Source organism: Lolium rigidum, chromosome 6 (assembly GCF_022539505.1).
Source record: "Lolium rigidum isolate FL_2022 chromosome 6, APGP_CSIRO_Lrig_0.1, whole genome shotgun sequence".
Taxonomy (NCBI): domain Eukaryota; kingdom Viridiplantae; phylum Streptophyta; class Magnoliopsida; order Poales; family Poaceae; genus Lolium; species Lolium rigidum.
In genome coordinates, this window is record NC_061513.1 from 70,546,335 (window position 1) to 70,573,458 (window position 27,124).

The 27,124-nt window shown below is 40.7% G+C and overlaps 2 protein-coding genes and 1 pseudogene across 2 annotated transcripts; 1 reads left to right on the plus strand and 2 right to left on the minus strand.

The window, feature by feature from the left end:
• Positions 1–961: 961 nt before the first annotated feature.
• On the minus strand, positions 962–6,359 carry LOC124668089 (prefoldin subunit 1-like). Its single transcript, XM_047205288.1, has 6 exons — positions 6,211–6,359; positions 6,057–6,110; positions 4,214–4,319; positions 1,557–1,563; positions 1,368–1,452; positions 962–1,273 (listed from the first exon to the last, which is right to left on the minus strand). The coding sequence occupies exons 1-6, from the start codon at positions 6,232–6,234 to the stop codon at positions 1,160–1,162; spliced, it is 390 nt and encodes a 129-aa protein (XP_047061244.1). The 5' UTR covers positions 6,235–6,359; the 3' UTR covers positions 962–1,159.
• A 6,865-nt stretch (positions 6,360–13,224) lies between these two features.
• LOC124662782 (protein GL2-INTERACTING REPRESSOR 1-like) lies at positions 13,225–13,608 on the minus strand. The gene has a single exon (XM_047200576.1). It carries the CDS (start codon positions 13,606–13,608, stop codon positions 13,225–13,227), a length of 384 nt encoding a protein of 127 aa, XP_047056532.1.
• A 2,201-nt stretch (positions 13,609–15,809) lies between these two features.
• LOC124662783 overlaps positions 15,810–27,124 on the plus strand; it is a 43,165-nt pseudogene continuing 31,850 nt past the window's right edge.

The following is a 27,124-nucleotide window of genomic DNA, read 5'->3' on the forward strand; positions in this document are numbered from 1 at the left end:
TTATTAACTGATGTGCCACATCAGATTTTTGCTAGCATAGCTTGCATGATGTAGTACTAGTTATGATACTCGCCACTATGAATAGACTAAATGACATGTCAAAACCTATAGCCGAGCTCACTAACAAACTACCACCGGGCTGGCCTTAATCACCGGTGATTCTGGAGACGACGTTACCCAGCTAATACTCGGAGTTTGGATGTGCTCTGATCTTTTATGCAACTTACTTCTTGAATCAGCACGATTGCTTACCGCCCCTTTCTTGACTTTGAGGGAGAGTGGTCATTACCCTATAGCGATGCAAGAGTAATCAAGCGTTACAACCAAAGCAGAATACGTACTAGTACTACTACATGCTGGGACAATAAATGATTCGGTGTCATTGAACAGTTGTTAGGTTTATGTTAGTGAAACCATTTTGATGATTGATGGTGATTTTACGACATAATGAGATTTCACCGTCACAGGACGGCCCTAAATACACTCTCTCAATGGGACACGTTCAAACAGATACGGAGTACAAGTGAAGAAAACGGGCACAGTGCGTTGAGCCACAGTAGAGGTTAAGGTTGGCAGTTGCAACGCTGTCTTAAAACACCTCGGCCGAATACGGTTGAGAGTCGGGAGGATCCATCAGCGTGGTTGTGATTGTGGCTTCGCCAGCGCACGGCTGGCACCTTACGATGGATATATGTAAACAAATTATCCATGCAATAAAACTTAGCATATTGTCCTAAAAATGTAATGCATGATATTGCTAACCGTTGCAGCAGAAAATACATTACGCTCCATCATTTGGACTGGCATTACCATAGTGTTTATGCAGTATGAACACACACTGGAAAATGAATTAACCTGATAGCTAAGTATGCAAGGTAGAAAGGAAACGGCTCATACTTCGTTTCCATATTAAAACACCGACTATATCTCAAAAGAAATGCATTGACTCAATACACATGAATGCCAATTCAACATGGTTCGACTTAAATCAAAGATTATTCATGCCAGAATTCATAATTTTCACAATATAATGCTGGATGGTAAGTGTGTATCATTAGCCAAAACATAAATCCAGTTACATTAAAGCTCATCTCAAGAGCTGTTAATGTTAGAGTGATATCACATCCGATCTAGAAATACATTGAGAAACAACAACCTTTCACTGGACAGTCATCGAGAGAATTTGGCGTGCTAGCACAGGGTCCTGCTGAAGTAGCTCTCTAATGTTGTTCTCCAATTCTCCCAACTGCTTCTCAAGATATTCCTTGGAGGTCTGCTCATACGATAAAACCGATGTGAGTGAGGAATCCAATCTTTACCGTAATTTTGACGCGTCCAGTTAATAACAGCTAGAATCTTGAACATACCTGCATCGACGATATTGCAGTCTCGCTGTCGTTTAACTTTTGCTCTTGCTCATTCGCCAGAAGTGATCTTGGCTCCAAAATAAACCTAAAAGGAAATTGATATGAAAAAAGAACCATACTACAAGCATACCATACATGAGCAGTAAATTGGCCTCATGGTATAAAAGCTGGTCTTCCTGATTTACTTACACTTTGCCTGCAAACAATGAAGAAGCCATCAAAACCAACAAAAAGCAATGTATATTGTTGACCCAAAATTGGATGATTGCATCACTCAATGTGTAACGATGGAAGTCAACAAGTGTGCGGAAAGGAAAAACGAAAAAAATTAATTTAGACATCGAATTGGAATGTTTGTTAAACATACTGGCTATGTTAAACCAGTATACAAATCTTCACTAACATAAAAATGCACAAGTTGTGGTTGATACAAAACATCCGACCATCATACTACCCGCATCTAACAAACCATGTTCATCCCGCGTTTAGTTACACCTACATGCCACCGCCTACCATCACAATTTCACACCCAAAAACCTAGGCCTATGCTCTCTCCCCAATCCCCCTCCCGTCTTATCCTGAAAGCTTGTATAAAACTTGTACCACTGCTGTTTTAAACTCTTGGTGATTTCATCCCATGTTTTGTGGCCTCTCAAAGTAATGCATCACATAAACTAGAGTGGAAAATGAATCTCATGTTGCTTTCATTGGTTATTGCAGCTTACCTCATGCTGTCATGCAGTTAAAAAAATCCACTTCTATGGAAGATCGCTTATTTACCATCTCATGCTGACATGAAAATAACATACTAGCTCAATGATAGTTCTTTATAATGACAGAACATTCTTGGGTGGTGGAAAGGATTCTTTATTTGTCATCCAAGATATTTGCCTATTGCTCTATTCTGCTCAGAGTTACAGTTTTAACAGTTAAGTTTGCATTTAAAAGGCTCAACATTGGATATAACACAATTAAAATTTGCATTGTTATAACAATTAGCTCAAGGTTGGATATAACTGCAAGAAGATGCTCGAAATGTGTATCTGTTGCCATAATATCTTGCAAGAAGACGCTCAAGGTTGGATATAACAATTAGCTCTTGCATTACCTGTTTTAGTTTTTAAGTTAAGAAAATATATGATAATATGCTGAAAGACACTTCAAAAATTACCTTAGCACAGAGAATATGTGTACAGCGTATGAATTGTTTCCCTGATTACGTTGCATAGTACTTGTACTGATTGTGATATTATGGATACAAAGCTAAACAAAGGAGACACATACACCTCTTGCTGATATCACTAATATTGTGCAACGTACTATAAGCCCTCCAGGTCCAGGATGTGATACCAACATGATGTCATATTTTATCCATATTGTTATTAGCAAGCAATGCTTCATTTGTCATACCTCATGATCCTTGAAACTGTAAGCTTGCGGTGGCTAACTGGTTATCTCCTGTAGCATTATATAATCACTACTGAGGCAGGTACATTTTCAAGTGTTTAGGTCAGAAGATGACAAATAAGAATTTCTGGAGCCAAAGGCTCTTATAGCGATGATGACGGCAAAAAGGCAGCCATCCCTTCACATTCTCATAGCTCCAAGAGTGAGGAAAGGCTGCCCCAAATTTGCATATTAGTATATTACAACAACCTCTCTTGTTACTCAAGATGTGTATCGTTGCTATATATGTAGCTACAATTGCCACCTCTTCTTGCAAGATATCGCCAAGAAAATAACCTTTGGCTACGACACTGCATATAGTGGAGATTGGAAGCCCTGCTCAGTTGCTAGGGTAGGAGAAAAACAAGTAAAGATTGGTTTTCAGCCACTTTTTCGACAATCAATTGGGCTTCATGTGAGATATAACTCGCTGAATTCCCTTAGTTCAATAACTTCTCACTTGATAATTTTGCAAAAATATAGTTTCCAAGTTTTCTTCCTTTACTACACTTAATGTTGTGTTGGTGAACGCGTGCGTGCGATTACCAGTGGTTGCTAAACACACAGAACAAGGAACGAATCAATGACAGTTGACGAGCCTACGGGAAAAGTTTTGGCATCAAACACTACCCCTATTCACTTGCCACCATTCTACCTTCGAAATTTTCTTCACCAAGTACAGATTTTTCATTGCGCAGGACGGAATTCCAACAATTATGCGCCTCCAGCTAACATATAAGGTGCAGAATAAACACGTAGGTGAAGCACAGCATTTTTTATACATAGCTTAATGATGTGTTATCCGCTGAATAGACAAAAACACGGCTAAGTTCGGATGTAAGTGATCAAAGCTTGGACCACCTTTAGGTGACTGTTCTTCATAGCGCCATCTGATCAATAAATACCATCATTCTGACTAGTACTACAGATGGGTCCTACGGAAACTTATCACGTTCAAAAATTCCCAAAAAAAAAAACAGAATGCTGGGGAGGTGATGTTCTATAAGCACGTACAATTTAGAGTTTAACCTTAAATTCATCGGGGAGTTATGAAAAAAAAACAAATTCGGCAACAAAAAATAGTGAAGAGTAAAATCACTACGAATAATGAATTTGTTTTACATACCTCGCAAATAAATATGAGTTTGAAATTTCAACTTCACATATCTATAGAATATCACCCTTCTCACACACTGTTCTTTTTTTTCAGAAATTTTCAAACTTCTAAATGTGGTTTCCACGGAGTTTTCACTATATCTTGGTAACCATCGGATACAACTACACGTTTGTAAGGACAGTTTTAGACACATTTTGGCAAAGAAGGCATTGGTGCTTAAGATATGTCGAACAAATAAAGACAAAACAACTTGGATTCATCCATTATAAGAAATGTTTCTTACCGATGGTCTTGTAGGTGTTTGTTTCATCTGGCAATTGGCGAAGTTCCTCCAGTGTAAGGTAAGCACGTTTCTTTTCACTCTCTTTAGTACGTATCTGGGTTTGTAGCTGATGAAACAAGAGAATTGTACAATAAATATTGTATGTCAGGAAATCTTTGGCACCTATGTATAGGCTAGAGAATCATTGATGCACATTCACAATGTGCACACTTGTACAACCATAATAGCATCAAAACCTTACCAGCAGCGAACAACTCAAAAACAGTTTCAGTAATCTAAATAGCAATCAACTCCCTAGAATCCCAACAAAATAAATATAACAAAATTTACATTTATCCTAAAATACGACATGCTCATGTTAAGACCAGCACATGACTGATAAAGTTATGTGTGCATATTTCAGGAATCTAAATAGCCATAAAATTCTTATTCCTCCGATGTTTCGAAGTAAGAAAGAGGAGCTATAGCAATGAAAGGTGTCATTTATCAACTGAACAAAGCCAAAGCTATATGAGGCTGACACTGACCATTTTACTGTAGACATGAATTATTTCTACAAGCAATACTATTGTACCCTTCCAATAGAAACACCTTAAATAGAAAAGAGAATCGCCACAGCAACAAGGAACTAGACACAGAAGAGTATCACACTAATTTTTATATCAGAAAGGAATGAAAGGATGATCTCACATTCCATGCAATCTATTTTGCAACTTTGGCTCTCCTCTATTCTTGTCAGGGAATGTGATGACATACAACCTAGAGATGCAGTGCTCCAGTAGTATAGCAATTAGCAAAGAATGTAATGTGTAAACTAGATGAGAGGAAAAGACTATCGCATTCTGGATTCTGTGTCAGAAAGCATGAATACTTATTTCATTCCATTAGTTAAGAAGCCTCTCAACTAATCTTGGGGGGGAAGGGGGGGGGGGGCTTCAGGTACACAAGGCAGCTAAAGATTTTGTAATTAAGAGTATCAAATATTTTGATGTGGTCAGGTAAAATCTAAAGTAAGTAACTATTTATCTTCCATCTTAAAAGAACTCACAAATTCCCCATTTCTTTCTCCGCAATGATCATTTTTAACAGCTGTCTTTGCAATGAAACAACTAACTTATAATGCCAACTAATTATAATGTAGGTATGGATCCAATGTAAATTGTAATTATGCATTAATGGAACTACAATATATGTATGTAAGCCTAAATTATCGAATATTTCCTAGACAATAATCGTTTTCACCAAAAAAGAATCAACTTAACAGTTCTGACGTGCGGGGAGTGTTGTCTTCAGCCCATATAAATTATCCAGAGTGTTAGGCGCCCAAATTTGCATGAATAATACTTAAGAAAAGCAATTGCCTCCACTAGTTCTATTGCAAGACGAAAAAATCTGGTAAAATTATGAGCAGTTGCTGTGTTGGCTAATACAGTGAAATGTGGCCTATTTAGAGTAGGTGGCAGCTGGCGAACTGAGGACTTGAGGAGTCAGCTCAATAAAATCAGAGTAAGTTGAACAATTGCTAGGGGGCTGGAAATTGAAAAAAGTGAGTGCTACTTAGAAAGTTGAAGATTCGACTCAATAATATCAAAGTTCAAACATCGTTAGTAGAACCACAATCTAGCGATAGGCAGCAATGCTGTCCGAACATCCAGCAGAAACATAGGTTGAAGCAGGGCCCCGAGAAATCTTTGCACAGAGGATGCGACACGTTTACTCGCTACCGCACGCATCATGAGTAATGACCACGACGGAACTTTTTTTTTTGCGAGAAATGACCAAGAAGGAACTAACTAACCGGGCTAGGTAGAACAACAAGACGAAGTTGGAGTAGGGACTATACCTGCTTGATCTTCCCGGTGGTCTCAATCAACCGGGCCTGCAGCTCCACGAAAGCCTGGCCCCGCCGCAAAGAAGGTTAGAAGCTAGCACACGGAGATCAGCCAAGAACACCTAGCACGAACAAACCGGCCGATGGGATGGTTCTGGGCACTTACAGCTCGGTTGGTTTCGTCCGCCATGTAAGGGGATGGAGCGAGGTGGAGAACCCAAAGATCGAGCTCGAGTCGCGCCGACGACACGAGCGGATGCGGGGAGTGGAGAGATGGCAGCGGCGGCGCTGTTCGGGGTAGGCCACAGGCTAACGGGGAGGATGGAGCTCGGCAACGACGACGGGACGGGTTGGGTCCGTTCGTTACCCGGCCCAGTTAAGGCCCCGTCCGTGTCTTTCGTTGTTTGCATCAGGGCCCATTTCAGGTCGTCCATGCACCCGGCGTCGTTCTTAGAGTAACCGGCCCAAGTCCATATCGCCTTCTCCCACACTTCACTCCTCTCGCAACTGGGACTCCAACTCCACATGTCCTTGACCGATGCTAGACGCACCTCCGAGGCCAAGGATAATTCTGACTTTAAGATGTAGTCATATCCTCACTGTCTTGAAAAAGAGACTAAAAATAACGAGAGGTTGTGGTTCACCACACATCCTGATTTTAAGGCCACCGGAGGAGGAGGGAACCGACAATGTCGCCGGTGCAAGGGATAAGGGTATACATCTTCAAAGTTGTGTCTATGGTTTAGGTTCAAGGTTCATGGATCTTACTATAAGGTTGAATGTTAATATTTTTGAGCTATTTATTATTCTACGTGAATAATTGAAAATTTTAGAGCTTCTTGATATTTAAAAGGCGCATCATGTTTCCTCTGACTATATTATCATCTCATTGAATTGGCTTTGCTTTTACTTGTAGAGATGGCAACAGTTGAATGGGATGGGCGACAAATATCACCGAGACCGAGTTGCATATTGAGTGAGGGATATTCAAAAGTTTTGATCGATATAATTTTAGAAGAATTTAAAAAAATATGAGAATAAAGCTTTGCCGTTGAGCTGGCATTATAGGCATTATTGGTATGATCGTAGATTCTACATATGATCAATTGTGCTTCTATTTCAATCGTTCTAAGTGATTGGGTTAGAATCCTATATATAGCATTAATGTCTCGGAACTATTTTTAATCTTTGCATCATTTTTTAAGAGTTCGGCTTACCCCAGATTATTTATGTCCTTCGTCACTTAGTTTACCCACAGAGTAGTAGATGTGACCGATTTGACCGAGCTGATGTGTGTTCTATAATCCAATGCTGCCAAATATTTCCCAGACGCCGAGAACTTCCACCGAATTTTGAACAAATTTGAGTTTACAAATTACAATCCTTTTGCTACCCCCATTCTGGTTTGCACCTCCCGCTTATATATATTTTGTCTCTGTGTTGTTGCAGACGGAAGCAATTGCTGGCTCCCTTAAGTAGGTTGTACTCAACAACAGCTATGAAACAGTACCTCCTTGAGAGCAGGTACCAGCAAGAGCTACGCAGTACTTGGCTGTGTTGTCAGCATGTTAAGTGGCACACTGACCACCGCCGCCCTACCTCCATTTACATGGCCGGCTGCACCAGGTCATCAGACGGGCCTAGGGTAATAACCCTCGCCACGCAACAACCGCGATTCATGAGCCCTTTAATTGTTTTCTCTGGGCACTATACGGCATTCAACACTTATAATTATCGCGACGTCAGTAGCTGACAATTTTAGGAGGAGGATTTAAGGATCACTTCTCCGTGCTTCAGTGCACTCCGCTGTTGTGTTACTGCATAGTTACTTGATTCGACACTCCTTCAAATTTTGTTCTGAATTCGAGTGTGATACTCCTTCAAATTTTGCTGTGAAGTCTTGATCTGAACATAGTTATTCAGTGCAAACTGAAATGAACAATACAAACGAAACGAGGCTCCTCCTTCTTTCACGAATTGGTTTCGCACATGGATCGATAACGCCGGCACCAGTACCTGGAAGTCGCAAGTACCGCCAGTACTCGTAGTACTGCTGGTACTACTAAATACCAGCGCCACTACGTCTCCAGTTGGCAACATTGTTAGGCAGAGACACGGACTTAATTCTCCATGGCAATCAGAACAGCGTCCGCATCTGGCCGATCGAGCAGAGCGCCTTCTTCTTCTTCTCTTCCAAACGAGCTAAACAGTGCATTGAAGCGGGGGTTTAATCGCCCTGACTCCCGCTCTCATCGCTGCACAACTGTCCCCAATTACTCGCGCATTCATGCGGATTAAAAGCGAATTGAAGTTAATCGGCAATACTAGCTCTTTGAATGATCTCTAACCACCGGCATTTCCCCCCAAACTCGCAATCGTTCATTGTCACCGGCAGATTCACTGTCAAAACGTGGGAGACAGCTCAGAACGATGGTGTCACGAAGGTGACTCTCTTAGTTAGTCGTGCTAGGATTAGGGGGATGTTACTTGACGATTGTGGGAAGATGTCATGTGGGGGAAGACCGTGTGATCTGGCGTAATTAGAGGCATTTGGGAGCATTCGAGATATTTTTAAAGTGAACTCAAGGCTGGACGAATATTTGGTGCACATGAGCACAAGTGCTCTCAGTTTTTGAAATATTTAAAAACTGTACTTTTATGTTTCAAAAAAATCATAAAAATTATTTCATGAATACATACATATGTCATGAATACTCGTGCGAAGTTTCGGTAAAGATTATGTTGTATCCTTAGCTACAGAAAAAAAAACTTTATGACTGTGTATAGGGATAATTTTGTCAGAAATTTATCTTTTTTATATAGTTCATAAGACAACATATTTTCTTCCAAAAAATTTACAGTACATTCAGAAAATTTCTATGTATGTGCAGATTTAAGCTCAAATTTTTTGGAATCTCAGAATATGCTTTTAAAAAACCGGGAGCACTGTGGTTCATGTGCCAAAGGCACTTTTCGGAACTCAAGTGATTTGTTAGTTTTTATCATTAGGATTTTTCAGTTTCATAATCGGAAGGTTCTACATAGTGTTGCAAACGAGTCTGGCTCTTAGCGAGTTAGATTAGGCTCCAATTCAGCTCATATCTATGTTTCCCCTTTTCAAAAAAATCATCTAATATTAAACTCTCAAAAAGAATCAACTCATATTCAAATTTGAGCGAGCTCAAACTAAGTTGAGTTAAAAGTCAAGCTGTAAATGGTGGTTCATGCTTGGTTTGTATTTTTTTAAAAAAAATGGGGATGTCCGCAGCCTCTGCATCAATATTGTTTAGTTTAGTCGATTCATAATTTACTTAGCTTGTAATAATCTCAAGTCGAACTCGAGCTAGTTTTAACACCGTGTTAGAACATTGAAACACCGTAACATTCAAGATATTTTTAAAGGTGAACTCAAGTGATTTGTTAGTTTTATCATTAGTCCTTTAGTTTAATAATTGGAATGTTCAAAGTGCTGCAAACGAGTCGCAAGAACCAGCTATATTAGGCTCCAATCAGCTCATATTAAACCGTCAAAAGAATCAACTCTTATTAACACTCGAGCGAGCTCAGATTAAGCCCAGTTAAAGTCGAGCCATAAAATTTGGTTCGAACTAGACTTGTAACAATCTCGAGTCAAATTCGAGCTACTTCGAGATAATATGCATGACAATATAGTTTCCTATAGTCATAGGAAATTTTACCATCTTGTTAGAATATAGAAACACCATTATAATATAAATATTGTCGCAATCAAGAGAACAAGAATATAATTTCTTGAAAAAATCTTGGTTTATTCTCTCTCTACCAAAAACTTTGACTAAATTTTGGCAACAAAGATAGGAATCAAATCCCATCCGCAACATATACGGTAATCCTATAATCTTTAATAATAACATCATCATCTAGATACCTATATTATTTGAAACTACTGAGCAAAAATCGAGTGAGCTAGTGTAGTTTGAGATTACCTCGTTTACCAATCTAGATTTAGAAGACCTCATACTCAGCTCATTTCTTTTTGAACCGATTTCTAGTCAAGCTGAAAGGAGCCATTTACGAGTCTTGAGATTTTCTTGCAGTCGTGTTTCTAGAGTATTCGTGTTTTCTTCGAACTACAATCTTCGTGAAGTGGGCCACACTTAACCATTTTATGTTCCGCTCAACACCAAGATTTGTTGAACCCGTACTTATGGTTAATAATAAAGAAGCCGTGTGCATCAATTGATGCAGAGGCTGGGGCGATGCTCCCTTATCGAAAAAAAAACACCAAGATTTTGCGCACATAACTTCATTTCGGACCAAATTTTAGCATTGTAGAGGTTTTTACATGATAGCCCCACTGGATATGGCGATGTGGTGCTCAACATTGCACACATCATTGTCGGTAATAGTGATGAACTATTGTAGGTGCATATTCTATGGACCTAGACATCTCCATATCAACCAAAGATTGATTAGGGCCCGAGGATTTGCACCCAATCGTGCCAAACTAGGCACTGATCATAATTTGGAGATATTTACCTAGTTTTGTTGGGGAAAATTTTGTATTGTATCATACCGAAGAGATTGAAGCTTGCCGCCAAAATTTGCTTATGTATAAATGATCGGATGCCTTGTTGAAGATCGAGCCTGAGATATGAATTATTGCACGACATAGTTTTTTTTTCGAGAACCCGCAGGAGATCTACGCGTTATTGTATTAAGCTTGAGAAGACGGACGACAGAAAGTCCCATACAACACGATTACAACTCAGAAGGTGAGCCCTTCCAAGCACCACCAGCTCAACCGCCACTTTGGGTGATTGAGAACGGCCTAAGGCCGAGGAGCACTAGTGCACTACTCTCACTATCCCACCTCTACAATCTAAACAAGAGCGCCACTCATCCATGATCAAGCTCAAGGTCGCATCAGCGGTGGACCTATGCCCCTCAAAAACCCTAGCATTGCGTTCTAACCAAAGGTACCGAAGGGTTAGCATGATGACGGAGTTGGCTTTCTTGCGGTTGACGCGAAGGAAGTGACTAGAGGCGTTATACCACCACTCATTGAGGGTGGCATCGTGCCCGGGCAGGATGGCGGGGAGGCCCAACCGTGCGACGAGGCCAGACCAAACCTCGTGAGCGAAGCTGCATTGCAAGGAGAGGTGATCGAGGGTCTCGTCCGCGGCACCGCAAGTGCATCTAGTTCTTGTATAATATAAACCCTCATATCACCCATATTCAGGGATAGAAGTTGGTTAAATATTGTGTCTTTTTGTGCTAAATTCATTGTGGTTTAGCTAAACCGTATCTTTCCACCATGTTGGACGCATACTAATCGGCACACTACATGTTCAATATTGGGTCTCACGTCACCCCAACATCTAGGAACACAATGTCAAAAACTCTCCAAATGTTTAAATATATTATGGACGGATAAGGAAGATAAAAACTATCCAATTTATAACAATATCACGGTAGTGGGCGAAAACGTAAAATATGCTCTTTACTATATGGAATAAGCTACAGTTGAAATTGACTAGGATGTCAAGTGGGATCCCACCTAAATTCCACTTGTAGTACATTTTTCTTTTTCTAGTATAAATTTTGACACAAAAATTTAAACTAGAAAAAGGCAAAATATAAAAGTGAGGTCCCACCGGGATCCCAGTACCCACCCTAAAATTGACTAGTCATAAGGAAATAAAGTGACTACTCCTCATAGGAAGATGACCTAGTGTCCAAGAAAGGCCTACTCCTCTTGTGCTTCAAGATCAATACCTATAGTTGGGAAGGCCTCGTGTCTGATCTATGCCTTTATTGAACCGTGTTGTGCTAAACTTTTGTATAATGTATGTTGAGAAATTCACACCCTAAATTACTTCCTTGCTAGCTATTTTACATAGGAAAGTAATGACGAATACCACTCTTAATGCATGATAGTTTTCTTTTATTTGAATCTGTAATGTGGCCTAAGCATGGGTGTAACCGTATAAGATAGCCTCATTTGATGTTTCTCTGTTAAATGTTTCTTTCAAAAAAAACTCCAAAATCAAATCTCTAGCTGCGTAGAACCTGCTATTGTGGGATTGTAGAGCGGTGGAGAGGTGTACCCACGAGAGTTCAATTCCATCATTGTAGTTCTCTCTTAAATAATATAAAAAAACAAGGCTATGTGCATCATTTGGATGCAGAGATCGGGGTTTTCAACCTTCATTTTGAAAACAAAAAAACAGAAATATTCAGTTCTTGGTGCTCATATTTACATACAGGGGTTGATGTTTTCACTAGGAATAAATAAGATTCTCATAATTTATCCTAGCTAGTATCCGTCTTTCTAGGGTGTTTGATTATAAGATGTGATTGTGTGGGCGGCTGTATCTTCACCAGGACAGAACAGATCGCCCCTCTTACATTTTGTGTCCCAAATTAAATTTCTAGCTAGTCAAAGGAGTGAGTGTAGTTTTGTAAAAGTGGAACGTTCGCAGGTGAGGGTTAGCCATGATCTTGCAAATCTAGCAAGACTAGAGAACCTCAATGCTACTTGGTTAGGTACCGGACCTGAAGCTGTCTTTCAGGCTCTTGACCTTGATCGACTTGTAATCCCTCCTGGTTAATAAAGTTCCTATTTTACCCGCAAAAAAAAAACCACCAAAAGAAAATAAAAAATCCCTAGTAGAGTATTTGTGGGCTTGGTCATACGAGCTAAATGTCAGAGAGCTTAAACCTCACGGCACGTACTAGAGTTAAACCCTGCAAACAAAATAGTACGACACATTGTTAATGAGACGCTCCAAAGAATCGAGTGAACCACTATACAACTACTTGCGCATATACATTTCGCCAACTGCACATTTGCTCAGCGTATTTATGTCGATATGCCAGGACAACGGGCTATCCAATCACATGTTCAGGAATCACGAGAAAGTAAACTTAAAATCCTTGCTCCGTTGAACGTCAAACAATTGAATTGCAAAAGACACCCCAAAACACGAAATTATTACCTAGACCCGACTCCATCGATCGACCAGCGCTCACAGTCACAGCATGGAAGAACAGGTCTATGAAATAATTCCTTCCGGCTCGCGAGACAACAAATCAATGAACTATCATTCTCTCCCGAGGCGTCGCTAAAAATTAACTCGATCTCAAATGTAGAAGCTACGACGATGCCGACGACTTGAGCTGAGATCAGCGCACGGGTTCACCGGCGCTGGCGAGGGCGCGGGCGGCGCTGCTCGTCGTCGTTGAAGTCGAGTAGCACGGCGCTGTGGCAGCGGGGGCACCGCGGGTCCTCCCGGGACAGCATCACGTACATCATGCACCGGGGGCACCCCGCCAGGACCATGGGCGGCCCGGCCGCCGCGTCCGGGCTGCCCTCCGACGACACGCACGAGCTCGGCGGCGACGCCGTGGACGACGAGGAAGAGGACCGCCTGTGGGGCGACGACGCGTTGGCTCCGCCGCCGCCGCCACCTCCCGGCCGCGCCGTGGTGGACGAAGACTGCCCGCCACCACCACCTCGCGCCCGCGACAGGCTCAGCCTCAGGCTCTCCAGCTTCGACACCTTGCCGCCGTTCCTGCTCATCCTCGACGATCACCACCGTCGCGGCGTCGCCCCCCTCTCGCTGCACACGATTTCACGACGACGGGGTTAGCGTCTCAAGCTCACAAGCACAAAGTGGATTCTAGCTATATATTTAACGAGAACGCGGCCGGCGTGGGTGACACATCGCGCGAAGTGGAAGCACGAAGTGGACACGATGCGCGCATTACCTTGGACTTGATCGAGCTGAAGATTGTGCGTCGGAGTGAGGGAACAGTACGACGTGCTGGTGGATTGGAGCTCTCCACTTGGTTGCGTATAACTACTGCTAGGTACGAGTATTTGTCATGCGCCTCCCCCTAGCTGCGTTATATAATGAGGAGGGGTTGAGGTGGAGGAAGGTGGTGGTGCTGGTTATCTTTAATACGAGAACAGCCGCCATTTAAGCTCCGGTCAATCCGCTTCAAGTATGGAGTCTGGACGGTGTCCCGCCATAGTTTTGTGTTATATTTTTTTTTATTGAGTGCGGCTATTTTTTAAACTAATCACCATGAATAGTACCATATATTAGCATCATGCATACGGAAATTCAATTCGGCTCCTGGGTGCGTATGCTCCCTCTACCAACAAAACATATTTCGAAGTGTGCAAAAAATTTTACAAAAAATTCTACATGTACATCTCCATAATATATGTGTATGCGTCAAGTTTCACGAAAAAATAATATTTTTTGTGGCCTATGTAAAATAGAGAAAACTTATCCTGTGAAAAGCATTGTTTTCAGCACTGAATTTTGTCTTTTTTACACACATCACATGATAAGTTCATTTTTTATGAAACAATTTTGTAAGCGCGTAGCACGTGAAGATGTACGTGCGAATTTTTTGTTTCAATTTTTTTGAAATTTAAAATATATGTAAGATGCATTTCAAAATATAGGGAGCATATGCTCCCATGTTCCAAAACACCACTCCCAGTACTATTGTATGATACTATCTCTACAATGCACGGTATACCATATAATAGTCTAATGTTCTCATTGCATTTATAAGATTTTTAGAAACTCAATGCAAATCTATGTAAAAAAATTATTTGACACTAAACTTTTTAGTTATATGATACAATATCTACTATTATCATCTCTCTTATTATTAATTACAGTGCCACGTCAACTTTTACATGCATAAAATGCATGATACTACTTGTGATACTTTTATTGTGGATAATTTTAGGCAACGAAGAAATTTCTTATTTATCTGACGATGAATGCGGATCTCACAAAAAATTCAATGAATATTCAGAGCTAGGTCGCGGTTGTTCCCAAAATCTTGGCAGTGAATATTTCGTAATTTAAGGAGTCTTGCAACGCATAACAAATTCACGTCATAGAATTGATTTTACAAAACATACATATGTGCTTTTTCTAAGATCTACTCTTTTTTTACAAAAAAGAGTACTAGAAAGTATGTGCACCACCACCGGGAGCTATCTTTATTACTCTTTTTTGCACGGATACCAGGGAATTGCGCCGCTAATCCCGCTCTTGAGAGCAGCTATCACTCGGATCATGTGCATTTTCCTACTTTGTTGCTAATTTAAAAGTTGCACATTTTAGGGCATGTACAATGGTAGGGAAGACAGGTCTTCTCTTAGCAGTCCATGTCATCTAGAGAGTATGATAAATATAATCGTACAATACATTATCTCTTATTGTTATCCCTTACAATAAATGGTAATTAATTATTTTTAGTAGGAAATTATGTGACTAAGAGAAGATAAGTCGTACAATGGGGAAAATAGTCTTCTCTTATTTCATAAGAGATCATCCCTTAGCTAAGGGAAGACAAACTTCTCTCCCTTCATTCTCTCTCCTCCAACTAAGCAAAAATCTGACATGGCAAGCGTAAGAGAAGGCTAACATCACCTCATTGTACGTGCCTTATAAATCATTTGACATTTTCATCGAACGAACCACAACATCAAACACAGTTTAGGGAAAAATAACAGAATATAAAGGATCAACATTGCATTACTACTTCTACTAGTAATCCAAAAAATTGCATATTTTCATGGAGAATTTGTATGTAATTGGTTGTTCGATTTGCAAGATGTTTTTGATGCATGGATCGATGGCATGAATAACCTTCTGGATGTTGAAGATGAATATGACATTATTCATCCTTTTGGATGTTGAAGATGAATTTGACATCATGAATAATGGGGGATAACATGTTGCTGCGGAGATGGGAGGGGTAGAAGATGTTGGTGCAGAGATGCAAGGTGTAGAAGAGGTTGTTGCAGAGATGGAAGAGGTAGAAGATGTTGTTGCAGAGATGGAAAAGGTAGAATATGTTGTTGCGGAGATGCAAGGAGTTGAAGATTTTGCTACGGATGGAGAAGAGGTGCATCACTTTGATGTTCTCACAGTTGGTAAGCAAGTCATATTTGACATTATGTTTGACATTCACCATCCAAACATTTATTTTGATGACAATGGCTTTTACCATTATCGTGAGGAATATATAACGAGTTCCGGTAATCAAATGGGCTGCATAACATGGCTCAGTGCCCGTTTTTAATTGCATGCTACCAAACACACCCTTCGCATACGTAGCGCGGGGGGGGGGGTGTATCATGCGGAAGGAACTTACGCGCTGCCACGCGTCACGCTGCCAAACCCTAACTACACGCTAGGAAGGTCCGTCTTTAGCTAATGTCACCCTTCTTCAAGCTATCTAGTTAGACTTTGCAGACCGTACATCCAGAATAAATTGGCTACGGGATCATGGAAGCCAGAATGATCTTCATTTTCGGAGAACAAAAGAAAATCAGGTGCTGTGTTTTTTGTAAGAGAAAATCTTGTTCTTTTTAAGCTTGGTTCGCACAACGTGACTTTTTTTTTTTGAGAAATTGGCCATCCTTTATTCATTATAATCAGAAACGTTTGCAAGAATACATATTCAGGTGGCTGGATGAGCCAAACCCGACGACCAATAGTTTGATTAACTGAGCTCCGAGCGAGACGGTGCGCTTCGCCATTTGAGCTCGTACCTTCGTGCCGGAAAGACACCCGCGAGAAGAGAGTAGCTGTGTCCCTAATATCGCGAGTGATCATGCTGTAGACCCCATGTATGACTCATGTAGGTTTTTGATTACTTCCAAGCAATCTAAAGCGATACACAACTGGGAGATATGAAGATCTTGCGCCAGTGCAAGGGCCTCGCGGCACGCCATTGCTTCCGGCGTGGTTGAGCTGTTTTGACTCGGAAGTGTGACAGTCGATGCTCCCAGAAAAGCTCCTATGTCGCTGCGACACACCACTGCTTTCGCTCCGCCACATCCGTTCTTTGACGTAGCTGCATCCACGTTTAGTTTCATGCGCCGGTGGCGCACAACGTGACATGTTCCAACCTTCCAAAGCCTGTCCAGAAATCATGAGCCTATTATAACCTTCTAGGGAGTCGTGAGCCCATTATTTATGGGCTAATTGTGGGCGTTTATGGGCCGTTTTAGGGGATGTTTGGGCCATAGAAGCGTACCGGCTACCGTATAATTTGCATCAAGAAAACGAAGAAATCGAGAAAACGAAGAGGCGAGGGGTGGAGCGGCGAGAGAAAGTAGTGCCCTGGGCACGAACGGAGGAGGCGATCGAGGGCCCGCCGAAAGCGACCACGCGGCGGCGGCGGCTGGTCAAGAGGGGATCCGATCGCCTCGCCTTTATCACCGGCCAGGTGAGCGTCCTCCCCTCCGATCGGAACCAGGTAACCACACGGGAGCAAAATTATTTTGGGGGATTCGGAAGCCTGTTGTGTTCACGCCAGATTGGATTGGAGTAGACTGCAGTTGCGTTGGATAATTTAGTCCTGTTTCATGGCATTTAAACTGCTCATGTGCTATAGATCTCTTCGATTGGTTAGCACTTAGATTTTTTTTTTGAGACGATTAGTACTTAGATTTTAGAACATCTGGTGCCACATAAATTACACGTTTCATCCGGAGGAATCTTAGTTTTCAGATCACCGGACATGAGATTTTGTTATTTAGACTGTTGGTAGTGGAGGATTTATTGGATGCATAACCTGATTCTCTTTAGATATTCTTTTGTGTTACACTAGTGAAGTGGTTTGGAAAATTTTGTCAGCTCGTGTCGTGAGATGTTTGGTCACCTTGTCATCCGCGCATTAATCTGCAACTTTTTATTCCTGAACACGCATCATTTTGTATTAGAAGAAATACCAACAAGGCACGAGAGTAGGACAGCCAGCGGCCAAAACCGACAAAGAAAGAAAAAACGAAGCTAAACCATAGTAGCCATGTTCCCGGTACGGTGGGAACGAGGGACAGGAACGGGGGACGGGATTCTAGTGGGGATATACATCTCTCGATCAATTTTTCGATGGAGGGGACGTGAACCAATCAATTTCGGGACGATGAACCCGGGAACGCGAACCTCTCATAGTTGGGACGATAAATCCGTTACGATACACTAGGTCGAGGAACACGAACCTCTCCAAGTTGGATCGATGACCCCAACAATATAATGATCGGCCATATGGATTAAACTGATAAGAAAATGTATTTAATTAAAGTTTCTAGCAAGAATACTTAACAAGACTGAGTTTAACATAGAAATTCAAAATTATAATGGATCAAAGTATCAGACAAGCAAACGGATTGACTACAGATACGGACAGAAGCATTGCAAAGCTTCAGAGATGTGAAACGTGAGGAGCTTCAAGCATTTCAAGGCTTCAAGTATAGCATCCAAGTGACTCACCAACAGACCAGCTCACCATGTACCTTTAAACAAAAAAGAACTATTAGTGACCATCTAAATGTAAACATTTGAATCTATATATTCTAGAGTTTAGATTTATAGTACCAGTCACTTCCTAGTGTTTTCAGTCCTCCGATTTTTCTGTGGTGGTTCCGCTGCCACATCCTCGAAGCTAGCCCAACGTAGCTGCTCAAGCTTCAAGCATGAGTCCGGCAATAAGCTATTATCAGGTTCAACATCCCACTTGTAATGTGGACCTGCATTGTAACCCTCTGAAAACCTTCTTTTGAGCCGCTCGTTTGCATGAATGAAGACTAGCTTATCGGTTCTTTGTATTCAGCTTGTTTCTCTTTACATTATGTATAAATGAGTAGGTACTCCAATTTCTTTCGGTGGAGGAGCTACTTATTGGCTGAGACAATACTCTTTTCGCCACCTCATTCAAGTTAGGAGTTTCTGAGCCATATTTGAACCACCAGTCAATGGCATTCATCGTGGTTGCATCAGCTTGAACAGGCGGCAATGCATGCAAACCTTTCTTCATTATGAACTTGTTAAACTTCCCAAGTAAAGTGGCATACTAGTTTTTATCTTCTGCAATCCTACTAAAAGCCTCTATAACACCTTGCATAACCTCATTGTCCTCGTTTGGAGCTTTCCTTTACCACCACCAGGAGCAGGAGTTGCAAGATATTGTTGATCATAGTACTTTGAAGAAATAGCGAATGCTAAACAATGGAAGGACCAATTCATATTTTTCTCCACTTGGTTGAGACGACACTAGTAGTAAGTGCCTCTCGAACCTCCATAAGTCTCTTAAGAAAAATATAATGAGATGCAAATCTCTTTGAGACCTTCAAAAGATCCAACTCGGATTACCTCTAAAGAGAGCTAGAAAGTGTTGGTGGTTCCAGAAGAACTTCACAATTACTTTCCCAGTCTGGTTTGTGTCCACCATCCAAGCAAACTTATTTGCAAAATCTTTGAATACCAGATTCAGTGTGTGAACAACACATGGGGACCAAAATATATGCTTATGCACCCGTCAAAAAAAAGAAATACAATTATATGCATAGAATAGACCAAAAAATAAATGTTGATTGCACATATGTAATTACTACCAATATGTACCAAACTAGGACACACATACTTTCTGAATTTCTCTGCCCGCAGATTTCCAATTAGATGCATTGTCAGTGATGACCTGAAGGACATTTCCCAGGCCAATCTCTTCAATAGCTTGCAACAGAAATTGTGCAATGGCTTCACCTGTCTTCTCTCTCCGGAGAAGTCTTCTGCGTATAGAAACATTGAATCACAACTATTCGACGCTATTACATTGATTAAAGGTTGGTTCTTCATATTTTTCCACCCGTCCGAAACAACAGAGACACCATGTGAATACCTATATAAAGCAATTGAAGTTTTAAATAGCTAGAATGCTAATAACAAATTTGACCAAACATATGATTGGTATAAATGTTGGAGGCTTACCATGTCTCTCTAACCAGAGCTAAGTCAGCCTCCACATTTCTCTTACATGCATATAAAAGGGCAGTCCTCGCCTTCTCACAGGAAGGAGGTTTGTATCCCTTCGGTGATTTTTGGATGACTCCTACCATTTCAAAATATTGTGGACTTCTTAACACATTGAATGGAATTCCATTAGCACATCGAAACACCATTATTTTCATATCAACATCATCCTTTTCCATACTAATGGACTAGGCACAGAGCCTGAAGCTTGTCCTTTCTCTGCTTTGTGATACTGTTTATAAACCAAACCAGGAAATTAGTTATACATGTGCCAGTTGATGTGGTGTTGTCTAATAAATTTTCTCATAAACAGCATGTGCTAAACAGTATCACAAAGCAGAGAAAGGACAAGCTTTGGGCTATGTGCCTAGTCCATTAGTAGAAGCTTTTGCTGGGGTGGAAAGGGATGACGTTGATATGAAAATAATGGCGTTCCTATGTGCTAATGGAATTCCATTGAATGTGTTAAGAAGTCCACAATATTTTAAAATGGTAGCAACCATCGAAAAAGCACTGAAGGGATACAAACCTCCTTCCTATGAGAAGGCGAGGACTACCCTTTTAGATGCATGTATGAGAAGGTGGTGGGGAAATATGAATTGGTCCTTTCATTTCTTAGCATTATCTTTTCTCCAAAGTACTATGATCAACAATATCTTGCAACTCCTGCTCCTGGTGGTGGTCAAAGGAAATCTCCAAACGAGGACAATGAGGTTATGCAAGGTGTTATAGAGGCTTTTAGTAGGATTGCAGAAGATAAAAAAGAGTATGCCACTTTACGTGAGGAGTTTAACAAGTTCAGAATGAAGAAAGATTTGTATGCATTGCCGCTGGTTCAAGCTCATGCAGCCACGATTAATGCCATTGACTGGTGGTTTAATTATGGCTAAGAAACTCCTAACTTGAATGAGGTGGCGAAGAGAGTATTATCTCAGCCAATAAGTAGCTCCTCCGCCGAAAGAAATTGAAGTACCTACTTATTTATTCATAATGTAAAGAGAAACAAGTTGTATAGAAAGACACCCGATAAGCTAGCCTTCATTCATGCAAACGAGCTGCTCAAGAGAAGGTTTTTAGAGGGTTACAATGCAGGTCCATATTACAAGTGGGATGTTGAACCTGATAATAGTAGCTACGTTGGGCTAGCTTGGAGGATGTGGCAGCGGAACCACCACAGAAAAAGCGGATAACTGAAAACACAACGAAGTGAATGGTACTATAAATCTAAACTCTAGAATATATAGATTCATATGTTTACATTTAGATGGTTACTAATAGTTCTTTTTTTTGAAGGTACATGGTGAGCTGGTCTGTTGGTGAGTCACTTAGATGCTATATAGTTGAAGCCTTGAAATGCTTGAAGCTCCTCACGTTCACGTCTCTGAAGCTTTGAAATGCTTCTGTTCGTATCTGTAGTGAATCTGTTTGCTAACTTAGTACTTGTTAAGTATTCTTGTTGTAAACTTCAATTAAGTATGTTTGCTTATCACTTTAATCCATATGGCCTATCAATATATTGTTGGGGTCATCGATCCAACTTGGAGCATTATAATATCGAATTTCTATGTTAAACTTAGTACTTGTTAAGTATTCTTGCTGTAAACTTTAATGAAATACCTTTGCTTATCAGTTTAATCGATATGGCCGATCATTATATTGTTGGGGTCATCGATCCAACTTAGAGAGGTTTGTGTTCCTCGACCCAGTGTATCATACCGGATTCATCGTCCCAACTATGAGAGGTTCGCGTTCTCGATTCACCCTCCCGTACCGGGTTCATTGTCCCGAAATTGATTTGTTCACGTCCCCTCCATCGAAAAATCGATCGAGAGATGTATACCCCCACTGTACCCTAGTTTTGCTAGACTCTGAATCCCGTCCCCATCCCCATCCCTCGTTCCATCCGAATCTCGTCCCCGGTCGTCAGGAGCACATCTCTCGGGCCTAAGGCACTGGCTTGATGCCAGAGGGCTGTCTCTGTGATTTTGATTATCAGGCTGCGAACCGAGGGTTGCGCTCGGTTGAAGACGCGGTTGTTCCTATCCTTCCAGATCATCCAGGGCAGCAGCAGAACTGTTGTTGCGAGGCCTTCATGCAGCAACTTTGGGGTTGCCGGTGTGACCTCGGCAAGCCAGTCGAAGAGCGAGGTGTCTTTGTTGCTCGACATCCTAGAGGTCATTGATGGCGCGTAGTCGACACGTCCGTTGGGAACCCCAAGAGGAAGGTGTCATGCGCACAGCAGTAAGTTTTCCCTTAGTAAAAAACCAAGGTTATCGAACCAGTAGGAGTCAAGGAACACGTGAAGGTTGTTGGTGGCGGAGTCTAGTGCGGCGCAACACCAGGGATTCCGGCGCCAACGTGGAACCTGCACAACACAATCAAAGTACTTTGCCCCAACTTAACAGTGAGGTTGTCAATCTCACCGGCTTGCTGTAAACAAAGGATTAAATGTATAGTGTGGATGATAATGTTTGTTTGCGAAGAACAGTAACGAACAATTGCAGTAGATTGTATTTCAGATGTAAAGAATTTGACCGGGATCCACAGTTCACTAGTGGTGTCTCTCCCATAAGATAAATAGCATGTTGGGTGAACAAATTACAGTTGGGCAATTGACAAATAAAGAAGGCATAACAATGCACATACATATATCATGATGAGTACTATGAGATTTAATCGGGGCATTACGACAAAGTACATAGACCGCTATCCGAGCATGCATCTATGGCTAAAAAGTCCACTTCAGGTTATCATCCGAACCCCTTCCGGTATTAAGTTGCAAACAACGAGACAATTGCATTAAGTATGGTGCGTAATGTAATCAACACAAATATCCTTAGACAAAGCATCGATGTTTTATCCCTAGTGGCAACAGCACATCCACAACCTTAGAACTTTACGTCACTCGTCCCAGATTCAATGGAGGCATGAACCCACTATCGAGCATAAATACTCCCTCTTGGAGTCACAAGTATCAACTTGGCCAGAGCCTCTACTAGCAACGGAGAGCATGCAAGAACATAAACAACATATATGATAGATTGATAATCAACTTGACATAGTATTCAATATTCATCGGATCCCAACAAACACAACATGTAGCATTACAAATAGATGATCTTGATCATGATAGGCAGCTCACAAGATCTAACATGATAGCACAATGAGGAGAAGACAACCATCTAGCTACTGCTATGGATCCATAGTCCAGGGGTGAACTACTCACACATCGATCCGGAGGTGATCATGGCGATGAAGAGCCCTCCGGGAGATGATTCCCCTCTCCGGCAGGGTGCCGGAGGCGATCTCCTGAATCCCCCGAGATGGGATTGGCGGCGGTGACGTCTCTCTAAGGTTTTCCGTATCGTGGCTCTCGGTCCTGGGGGTTTCGCGACGAAGGCTTTAAGTAGGCGGAATGGTAGGTTTAGGGGCGACGCTAGGGACCCACACAACAGGGCGGCGCGGCCCCACCCTTGGCCGCGCGGCCCTGGCGTGGCATCGCCTCGTCACCCCACTTCGTAATCCTTTCGGTCTTCTGGAAGCTTCGTGGAAAAATAAGACCCTGGGCATTGATTTCGTCCAATTCCGAGAATATTTCCTTTGTAGGATTTACGAAACCAAAAACAGCGAGAAAACAACAAACTGGCTCTTCGGCATCTCGTCAATAGGTTAGTGCCGGAAAATGCATAATAATGACATATAATGTGTATAAAACATGTGAGTATCATCCATAAAGTAGCATGGAACATAAGAAATTATAGATACGTTTGAGACGTATCAAGCATCCCCAAGCTTAGTTCCTACTCGCCCTCGAGTAGGTAAACGATAACAAAGATAATTTATGAAGTGACATGCTATCATAATCTTGATCAATACTATTGTAAAGCATATGAGATGAATGCAGCGATTCGAAGCAATGATGAAGACAATGAGTAAACAAATGAGTCATATAGCAAAGACTTTTCATGAATAATACTTTCAAGACAAGCATCAATAAGACTTGCATAAGAGTTACTCATAAAGCAATAAATTCTTAGTAAAGGCATTGAAGCAGCACAAATGAAGATATAAGTTTCAGCAGTTGCTTTCAACTTCAACATATTTATCTCATGGATAATTGTGAACACAAAGTAATATAACAAGTGCAATAGGTAAACATGTAAGAATGAATGCACACAGTTGATACAAGTGTTTGCTTCTAAGATAGAAGGAATAGGTAAACTGACTCAACAATAAAGTAGAAGATAGGCCCTTCGCAGAGGGAAGCATGGATTACTGTTTTTGTGCTAGAGCTTTTCATTTTGAAAACATAGAAACAATTTTATCAACGGTAGTAATAAATCATATGTGTTATGTATAAGACATCCTATAAGTTGCAAGCCTCATGCATAGTATACCAATAGTGCTCGCACCTTGTCCTAATTAGCTTGGATTAACACGGATTATCATTGCATAGCATATGTTTCAACCAAGTGTCACAAAGGGGTACCTCTATGCTGCCTGTACAAAGGTCTAAGGAAAAGGTTTGCATTGGATTTCTCGCTTTTGATTATTCTCAACTTAGACATCCATACCGGGACAACATAGACAACAGATAATGGACTCCTCTTTAATGCATAAGCATTCAACAACAGATAATATTCTCATATGAGATTGAGGATTAATTGTCCAAACTGAAACTTCCACCATGGATCATGGCTATAGTTAGCGGCCCAATGTTCTTCTCTAACAATATGCATACTCAAACCATTTGATCATGAAAATCGCCCTTACTTCAGACAAGACGAACATGCATAGCAACTCACATGATATTCAACAAAGGTAATAGTTGATGGCGTCCCCAGAAACATGGTTACCGCTCAACAAGCAACTTATTAAGAAATAAAACACATAAGTATATATTCTTCACCACAATAGTTTTTAAGGCTATTTTTCCCATGAGCTATATATTGCAAAGACAAGGAATAGAATTTTTAAAGGTAGCACTCAAGTAATGTACTTTGGAATGGCAGAGAAATACCATGTAGTAGGTAGGTGTGGTGGACACAAATGGCATAGTTTTTGGCTCAAGGATTTGGATGCACGAGAAGAATTCCTCTCAATACAAGGCTAGGCTAGCAAGGTTGTTTGAAGCAAACTCAAGTATAAAATGGTGCAGCAAAGTTCACATATGAACATATTGTAAGTATTATAAGACTTTACATCGTCTCCTTGTTGTTCAAACACCTTAACCAGAAAATATCTAGACTCTGGAGATTAATCATGCAAACCAAATTTTAACAAGCTCTATGTAGTTCTTCATTAATAGGTGCAAAGTACATGATGCAAGAGCTTAAATATGATCTATATGAGCACAACAATGGCCAAGTATCAAATTATTCAAGACATTATACCATTTACCACATGCAGCATTTTCTGTTTCCAACCATATAACAATGAACGAAGTAGTTCAACCTTCGCAATGAACATTAAGAATAAAGCTAAGAACATATGTGTTCATAAGAAACAGCGGAGCGTGTCTCTCTCCCAAACAAAGAATTCTAGGATCCGATTTTATTCAAACAAAAACAAAAACAAAAACAAACAGACGCTCCAAGTAAAGCACATAAGATGTGACGGAATAAAAATATAGTTTCACTAGAGGTGACCCGATAAGTTGTCGATGAAGAAGGGATGCCTTGGGCATCCCCAAGCTTAGATGCTTGAGTCTTCTTAAAATATGCAGGGATGAACCACGGGGGCATCCCCAAGCTTAGACTTTTCACTCTTCTTGATCATATTGTATCATCCTTCTCTCTTGACCCTTGAAAACTTCCTCCACACCAAACTCAAAACAATCTCATTAGAGGGTTAGTGCATAATTGAAAATTCATATATTCAGAGGTGACATAATCATTCTTAACACTTCTGGACATTTCACAAAGCTACTGAAAGTTAATGGAATAAAGAAATCCATCAAACATAGCAAAACAGGCAATGCGAAATAAATGGCAGAATCTGTCAAAACAGAACAGTCCGTAAAAGCGAATTTTTTAGAGGCACCAGAATTGCTCAGATGAAAATGCCCAAATTGAATGAAAGTTGCGTACATATCTGAGGATCACGCACGTAAATTGGCAGATTTTTATAAATTTTCTACAGCAGGGGCGGCTCAATTTCGTGACAGCAAGAAATCTGTTCCTACGCAGCAATCCAAATCCAGTATTGACTTTACTATCAAAGACTTTACTTGGCACAACAATGCAATAAAATAAAGATAAGGAGATGTTGCTACAGTAGTAACAACTTCCAAGACTCAAATATAAAACAAAGTGCAGAAGTAAATAATGGGTTGTCTCCCATAAGCGCTTTTCTTTAACGCCTTTCAGCTAGGCGCAGAAAGTGTGAATCAAGTATTATCGAGAGACGAAGCATTAGCATTCTTACCAGGGGTGTTGGGAGTTTCCTCAACAATGCATTGTATGTGTTCTATGTAAGTAACTCCTCTTTGTACACTTTTAGGCTTACTATTCTCATCAAACAAAATTTCAGGAACAAGCCAAGCATAGTTATTTTCTAGAGCTTCATGCATTCCTAGGAGCTTACTAGGTATCGGTACTTTAATCTCCCCACCTTCATTAACATTATTAGTGTACCTTATTCTATCCATGTCCATCTTTTCAAGTGTTCTTTTAAAATCAGTGAACAAACCAAGCCTCTTATGCTTAATAAAAACTTTTCTAGCTTCTTTAGCTATATCTTCAAATTCTCTAACAAGGACTTTTAAAACAAAATCTCTCTTTTCTCCCATCTCCATATCAGAAAGTGTAAGAAACATATGTTGCATTATGGGATTGAGATTAACAAATTTAGTTTCCAACATGTGTACTAAACAGGCAGAAGCACTTTCATAAGTAGGAACAACTTTTAATAATGGTATATCTTCAAAATCTTCATCCATACTAACATGGGTGAAAAATTCTTCTATATTATCTCTTCCAATGATAGACCCTTGTCCTACCGATATTTTTTTCAAAGTAAACTTAGGAGGCAACATGATGAAATAAACAAAAAGTAAATAAATGCAAGTAACTAATTTTTGTGTGTTTGCAATATGGAGAACAAGACAGTAAATAAAGTAAAACTAGCAACTAATTTTTTTGTATTTTTGATATAAGAGCAAACAAAGCAGTAAATAAAATAAAGTAAAGCAAGACAAAAACAAAGTGAAGAGATTAGATGTGGGAGACTCCCCTTGCAGCGTGT